Source organism: Cyprinodon variegatus, unplaced genomic scaffold (assembly GCF_000732505.1).
Source record: "Cyprinodon variegatus isolate N-32 unplaced genomic scaffold, C_variegatus-1.0 Scaffold1779, whole genome shotgun sequence".
NCBI lineage: Eukaryota > Metazoa > Chordata > Actinopteri > Cyprinodontiformes > Cyprinodontidae > Cyprinodon > Cyprinodon variegatus.
The window spans coordinates 17202-25479 of NW_015152232.1; the positions used below are offsets into that span (position 1 = coordinate 17202).

The 8278-nt window shown below is 34.4% G+C and overlaps 1 protein-coding gene across 2 annotated transcripts in view; it reads right to left on the reverse strand.

Moving 5' to 3' along the window:
* The window catches only part of LOC107104529 (CMP-N-acetylneuraminate-beta-1,4-galactoside alpha-2,3-sialyltransferase-like), a 34087-nt gene that overhangs the window by 11590 nt on the left and 14219 nt on the right, over window positions 1–8278 (reverse strand). Inside the window, exons 3-4 of one of the 2 annotated variants that reach the window (XM_015404537.1) lie at window positions 691–753; window positions 205–246 (exon numbers count right to left, since the gene is read on the reverse strand). In XM_015404537.1, coding sequence (XP_015260023.1) covers window positions 205–246; window positions 691–753 — 105 coding nt within the window. The remainder of the gene's footprint in view (window positions 1–204; window positions 247–690; window positions 754–8278) is intronic. The other variant, XM_015404538.1, reaches the window with a different exon arrangement.

Genomic DNA, 8278 nt, shown 5'->3' on the forward strand with positions numbered 1-8278 from the left:
CCTGTTTTTTTTATTCATAATTTTTAAGCAATAAATCTGACAGACAAAGCTTCCCGACCCCCTATAGAAAAGACTGGTTTATTTATGACCCCGGTTGGGATATCTACCCCACAGTTTTCTAGGATAGAGTCATTTCCTTTTTCTAAAAAGTGCAGAAACAGGAAGGAGGTCGATGCTTCGGCTTTGCGGGGGCAGCACATGTACCTGGCTTTACTATTTGTCCAGCGTTGATGTCATTTTCCAGCTCTGAAACAAAAAAAGGGGTCATTGAGCACCGTTTGAGTTCAATAAGGAGAGGCAGAATTGGACTTGTAAAAACGAGGGCCAACTGCAAGTTCTCTGAACAAACATCACAAACCCCCCCCCCCCCAAAAAAGGTTAGCGCTTCAGTCCCAAAGGTGTGAGTTAAGATTGAAAGCCTGAAAAGCTCCACTGAGGTGGAAAATTAACTGCAAAGGAAAAAAAAAACACACCAATAAGTGCCCGTATGATTGCTATGACGACGGAAAATTAAGATGCACCTTTAATGAACAAATGGAGGAATGAACACAGACAGAGACGACTAAAATTAAAGGAATAGAAACGCTTAGTTAGAACAGATTTATACTCCATGAAGTGGAGGGGGGGGTATTAGTCAAGTCACTTTTCTTGGAAGCAGTAACGCAGAATAAATTCTCCCGGTTCCTCTACCTGCAATTCGTATCACTGCAGCACCTTTAGTCAGCTCTACAGATGTCTCCACTGCAACTTTCTCTGTAAACAAAAGGGATTCAAACTGGATAAGATCAGCCAGGGTCATCTGAACATGACTCAGCACCACCACAGTAAATCAGAAATGGAAATAAAATAGCAGCTTTAGCCAAAAACAGAAGGTAGCTTCACAGAAACGGGAGCAGGCAAAGAAAGGAAGGAAAAAAAACAGACATCCTAGCTGTTTTCTCCTTTCTTGTATGTTTGGCTGCAGTCCTAAAACCCAGTTTACCCTAAAACACATGGGAGGAGTCGAGATTAACTTCAGTTTAAAAAAAAAAAACATGCTAAACATGCCCGCAAGTCTCCTTAGACCTTTATGATGCCAAACCACAGACCAGCCTAAGGGTGCGTTCACACACAGGGCGCGTTCTGGGCGTCAAAGAGTTTACATGCAAGGTCTATGAGGGGGCGGCGTATTCAGAGCGTCCCGGCATCGTAGTGTCCGACGCTAGTGCGCCGGAGCATCAACCAAACAGAAAAGACAGAAACTACCTGCTGCCATCGCTTCTGCAGACATTCTGCAGATGACAAATAAAGAAACATTAAGGGAGTTCAACTCCAAACGTTAAAAAGAAAGCTGGAAGAAATGATTGTTGTATAGAAGGAACAGAGAGGCGCTCTGGTCATTATTGCTGCACTAAAACATTTTTTATGAACTATGGAGAAACAGTTTAGAAATACCAAAATTAACTAGAAATGTTTAAACCTGCTGACAGAAAATATTTCATTGTTTATTCTGGTTCTTGCAGTTTTTACCACAAACCTTAAAAATTCTTTCTATTCATTTCCAGGCGTTACTAATGGCAGCAGGAAATCCCGCACAGGCTGGTTGCAGCACAGAGCCTTCAGGGATTTCCAGCGCTGCCTCCCAAAGGTATGCTGGAGGTCTGGAGCTCCCAACAAGAACTGGATATTTTAGTGGGATACTGGGGAAGATTCTGTCATCAGTCAAAAACTTTAAAAGAAAATCCACTGGACTTTATTTTCAAGTTTAAAGACTTTTTACTTCCCATCCAGGAAGCTTGTACAATATAAAAATTTGAAATTTTTGATGTAAATTTACGAGAATAAAGTCATAAAACTCTTTTCTAAAATCGTAACATTATGAGTATAAAGTTGTAAATTTACGAGAATAAAGTCGTATTTTTTTTAGAGAATAAATTTGTACATTTACGAAAATATCATAAAATTATTATAATAAAATCGTAACATTATGAGAATAAAGTCGTACATTTACGAAAACATCATAAAATTATAATAAAATCGTAACATTACGAGAATAAAGTCCTACATTTATGAGAATAAAGTCGCACATTTAAGAAAATAGCGTCATAAAATTATAATAGAATCGTAACATTATGGGAATAAAGTCGTACAGAATAGCGTCATAAAATTATAATAAAATCGTAACATTACGAGAATAAAGTCATACATTTACAAGAATAAAGTCGTATATTTAAGAAAATAGTGTCCTAAAATTATTATAAGAAAATCGTAACAATAAGACAATAAAGCCGTACATTTACGAGAATAAAGTTGTACATTTATGAGAATAGCATCATAAAATTATTTTAATAAAATCGTAACATTAAGAGAATAAAGTCATACATTTACGAGAATAAAGTCATAGATTTACGAGAATAAAGTCGTACATTTACGAGAATAAAGTCGTACATTTACGAGAATAAAGTCGTACATTTATGAGAATAGCATCAAAAAATTATTCTAATAAAATGGTAACATTAAGAGAAAAACGTCGTACATTTCCGCGAACAAAATCGTAACATTACGAGAATAAAGTCGTACATTTACGAGAATAAAGTCATAAAATTACGAGAATAAAGTCATAATATTGCGAGAACAGTTGTGTTTTACGACCAACTCTTACAAGAAGCACTTTCTTCCCTAAAATGAGGATTGTCGTCATCTTGTGAAGTTATACTTTAGTACTTATACTTTCACAAATAAGGAAATATTGAGACTTTTAGCATTAAATTATTATCAGTATAAAAACTTTGAAACGATTGTTAGCATGACTATGTCTGTATGGAAGCCATTTATTCTAGAAGCTTCCTTTCTGAAACTGGTTGTGGTTTAACGACTTCATTCTCGTAATTTTTCAACTTTATTCTCGCAAATTTACAAATGTATTTTTTTAATATTTCAACTTTATTTTCATAGTATAATAACTTAATTCTGATAATGTTGCGATTTTATTCTCATAATATTATGACTTTATAATGCTGAGACATTTTTCTCATAAGGTTATGACTTTATCCTCATATTGAAAATAAATAAAGAAATTCTGGCCCTACTACTGTAAAGATCATGCAACCTCTGGGGATTCATTATGCTGATAAACTCCTGATCATGTTTGAAGGACTCAAACAAAATAAAATATATTTTCAGTTGCTGAAGTTCCAGTTAAAATTATATTTATGAATTTAAGGATTACAAAAAGAAGAACAAACTTCCTCTTATTCGACTCAAGGCTGGGTTTTAGAGGAATGAGGAAGAAAAAAAGATGACAGTTTTCTGTCACAATAACCAGAGAACAGCTGTGACACCATTTCATCCAGATGCCAATGATTAGTCAGATACGAAAAAAACGTTGAACTTTTGATTTTTGTCGAATATAAACTTTTATTCTTTAAAAACAAACTCCGAGCGCCACATGAGAGCTCAGGAAGATCAGATTCCACCAATTAGTGAAGCTCAGCCGGCGCGGCTGAAACCGTATAGGTGGATCACTACACCTCAGAGAGGAGAAAAGTTGATCCCTGATGTCGAAAACTGAGCTGGACTTAAGAATATTTATGGCCGGCTCCTTGTGCAGCTGCTGAGCTCGATGCTAATGAGATTCAGAGCAGAGGGCCGGAGCGGCGCACGTATGAAGTGGGGAGCCATATTAGTGCCACCGAGGACAGACCGCCTGGCCTACACCTGGAACCTGCGTCTCTCATGAGGTCCTGTTCTCCTAGGTGATGAAACAGACCGCCATGTTTTCCTCAACGGTACGCAGCTTCAAGTTCAGCTGCTGAAAACTGCACACACAAAAAAAAAAAATAAAAATTCATGTCCTCGATAAGAAAAAATGTAAAATAATGAGGAAAAGAAAGAAAAACAACCATTTCAAAATTAAACGTCCATTTTTAAAATCGTTTTAGAACTGAAGTTTTATTGAAGCAAAATATTAAATTAATCGTGTATTAAATGCTACATTTAAACAATTTTTTTTTAGAAAGTGAAAAATGAAATAAGCATAATAGAAGTTGTTTGATAGGATAACAGGGTTACAGGCAAAAGCTGGCAGCTTTTATAATATATTAAAAAAAATAAATATTGACGCTTTACAGGGCAAGTTAGCATTTTTTTATCACTTGCATCCCCCCCCCCATCCCTCAGTGAGGTCTAGAAGCACAATATCTATATCCAGCATTCAGCAGATGCTGCTATATGGCTGTGCATCTTATTTTGGCATTTGACCTATTAGATGAGCCCTTGACTGATAGATTCCCTTCTGGAAATTAAGCCGAAAAACAGTTGACAAGTCAGGAAAAAGGGTAAAAATCTAATTGAAAAGTAAAAAAATAAAGTTAAAAAGTTAATAAGCCAAGTTAACAATTATATTTAGGTTTATAAACTAAACAATGTAAGTGCCAGCATCAGCATTATTGCCTCTAAAGTTATGTTTGACCAAATAAAAATATGCGTTTTTCATGAATTTCTCATAGAATCAGTTTTGTTATTTTTCTTAGTATATTTGGGCAAGTTCCTGCTTTTTTTTTTTGAGGAATTGTTTATTTTTCTATTCCACAGGCTCCATATCCACAGCCATTTGTTAAAGGTTCAGGAAAAAAATGAACATAAAATTAAACTCTTCAGATAAAAATCTTCAAAGGAAAAGTCCGATCAGCACGGAATGATCAATGGATCATTATCTACACCTAAAACTAATACGTTTGCGGTGATTTAATGCTTTTAAAGTTATTCCATTAAAAAAAATTCTAAAATTCTGCTTTTCAGGAAAGTATCTCCGCTTTTTTTTGGAGTGAATTTTGTTTCATTGTTGTTAAAACAAAATAAATGAAACTGCAGCCTAAAAATAAGAGAAAAAATGTTAAGTTCATATAAAAAAAGTTTTGAGTTTGTGTAATAAACCATTTTGATTAAACTCAAATCTGAATAAAACCTTAAAAAAAAAGTCATTTATGATCAACATCAGTGTTTTAAATCCGTGTATGGTTGGTTCGTTTTTTTTTTTTTTCGTTTCAAAACAAAAACGAAAAAACAAAACAAGCATGTGGATTTTTGTTTTTCTATTTTTTAAAACGAAATTAGAAAAACGGCATTTGCAAAAATGAAAAAATATTTTTTTAACTGCAATGGTTAAACCAAAGACAAACTTTTATTTTGTTTTTAATTTATTGGACCTTATGGCAGAACCGGAAATGAAGACCTGAACTCCCAACACATAACTTTTTTAGTTACCAGTAGGTGGCGGTAACGTGTCAACCGTGAAAGTTGACACACAAAGCAGGAAAAGAATGAAAACCGAAGTTTCCAAAACTGTTCATCTAAATTTTCATTTAGGTGGCAAAACTAAACTCAAGCGCTGTTGATTTTCTATTAATTGGATTTTTATAATTTTTTCAATTTAGGTTTTAAAAACTGAAAAACTGAAAAACCACATGCTTGTTTTGTTTTTTCGTTTTTGTTTTGAAACGAAAAAAACAAAAACAAAGAACGAACCATAAACGGATTGTTTTATCTGAAATTATTCGAGTTCTGGGAACTTATTTAGGTGGACGGGGCATTTATTTTACACCATGCAGCTAAAAAAAATAAAAGAAACAAATAGGAAGTTATTTGATCAAGGTTTTAAAAATACAAGTGATTTCTAAATGAACAAAGCTCCTTTAATCAAAGCCCAGATGTACATTTTATGTGCAGAAAGCAGAGATGATGCTGTAACATTCCCAGCATAACACTCACTACAAAAACTGTAAATCTAAATAAGTCAATTTTTCTTAAAATTAGTGCATTTTTTCTTGAATTGAGGAGGTAAGTGAAACACTTTCCCAATGGAAGACGACAATTTACACCTAAAATAAGAAATATAATTGCATTGTCTTTTTTCCAAGTGCATATGATCTTATTATCTTATTTTAAGCATAAAAATACTCATTCCTTTGGCAAATCATTTTATTTACCTTCTTAATTTAAGAACTTTTTTACTTATTTTTAGATGGTTTTTGGTTTTCTTCTTTCTTCCGTTATTCTGAGCCATTCAGATTATTTTAAGTGCAGTTCTTATTTCATTAAGCCTTTAGTAAATGTGTTAAATGCACAAAAAAAAAGACCAAACCTATTAAACGGATCCAAAAAAAATAAAAAGTTTTTATTGTGTTATTTTAAAATAGATACAAAAAGGGTTGGGGACCCAAAGTTTAGAAAGGCTGACATCAGCTGATGGTGTTTTTATCTGTGAAAGATCAGAGAACCAACAGGATGGAGTCAATGAAATGAAGCAGCAGTCCTCTGGCTCCCTCTGCTGGACCAGAGTGAGAACTGCGGTTCCACACAGATCTTTAATAGTAACTGTTCTTTATCACACTGAGGGAAACAACGTTTGGATAACTCATATTTTCAGGAAAATATTTATACAGATAAAAGAAAATCACCTAAAACATTTCTTCTGAATAACAAATTTGAAACGATTTGGAAAAAAATAAATAAAAAATCCTAACAAACTAATCAAATTAGACAAAAACGGAGCATTTGAGAAGCAGCCCTTTAATAAAAACCAGCAGGTTCAACAGACTTCATAAAAAAAAAAATAAGAAAAAAAATCAACAAGCCGACCAGATCAGAGTAGGATCTATGTTAAAGCTCTACGTCGGTCCAGTGCAAACTCTCCAACAGGTCACCATTAAGGCTGAGATCTACTTCATGCCTGCTGAGTCATAGGAAGGGCTTCTAATACTAGGAAGGAAGGAAGGAAGGAGGCTGAGATCTACTTCATGCCTGCTGAGTCATAGGAAGGGCTTCTGATACTGACCTATGAATGGAGAAGGGCTGCAACTAACCACTATTTTACAAATCAATTAATCTGCCGATTATTTTTTGGATTAATTAAATAATCAGATACTCAAAGGTCCTTTAAAGAAGCGTTTTATATAATAAAAACAGGTTAAACATATAATTATTGAATGCTTTTCTATTGCTGAAAACACAAGAGAACCATAATACACTGATATATATATTTATAGATGTTAGAGAGATGCCTTTTAGTGCATTATATATATAAGGCCTAAAAACATTGATGTATAAAAAAATAACGAATAACAGCAGATTCCGATGACAAAATCTATATATCATTAATCCCTAAAAGTATAATTTCAATTCCATCCAGAAAAATATGGATATGCTGCATTTTAAATATAATATTTTTTTTTGTAAACTTTCTGGTAAACTTGGAGATATATTTTATTGCATGTTGCTTATCCAAGTAAATGTTTTTCACCTTTAAATCTGCAGCTCTACCTATTTCTCTCTGTTTTAAAAAGATTTATGAACCTCTTTACTAACATAATGACGCTAGAAAATAAATTTCAAGATATGTAGAAGCTCTGCAGTCCGATTCTGTCTGTACAATAAGAAAATGTGTTCATTTTAACTTGTAACTGGGATTCATGGTCCTCCGGGAAGCCAAGATTTTTTTTAAACTAGTAAAGAAGAACATTTAAACTGTGTTTTCTCAAGCTTCTTGCATTAAAATACTAACTTGTGTAAACTTAGAATCTGTTGCCGTTTTTAGCTGAGAAAGCTCCGTATGTCAAACGAACAGATTTTTTTTAGCCTCGTGAGACCATCCTGATCTCGCGAGCTTTCAAGGTTTCACTCGCTNAAGAGATTTCAATCTCAAGGGACTTCCTGGTTAAATAAAGGTTAAATATAATAAAAAATGACCCGAGGTCGCATTCTAACCCGGGTCGGCCGCGTCGAGGACGAAGGCCTCCGCACATGGGTCGTGCTCGCTAACCACTGCGCCATCTGCACGCCTTGGAGAAAATGACTCCTAATTAAAAACACTTATTTATTGAACAGTATGTAATAATTTCATATTTAAAGTGTTTTCAGAAGTTTGTTTTCTGAATGTAAGCGGACTTTTCCTTTAAATTGAAAAAAAAAAAACTTTATGGACGTAAAAGCAGCAGAGACAAACGCAATTTATGTTGAAGTGAGACCTGATGTCTGTTTTTAGAGTCTGCCTCTCAGGGGCGGAGCTAGAAGGGGGGGTCAGGGGTGGCCATGCCCCCCTGTAATCAGTGGATGATTTCTTGTTCCCATGGCAGCAGTGATACTCTGAGGTGGGATGTTAAATCAGGGTTCCTACAGCATAATGCAACTTAAATTCAAGACTTTTTAAGACTTTTTAATGCCACTTGAAATAAAAATTTAAGACCAAATTCACAAGAAGCACAAGAAAAACCTGCTTGCGACAACTTAACCCAAAGGTTTA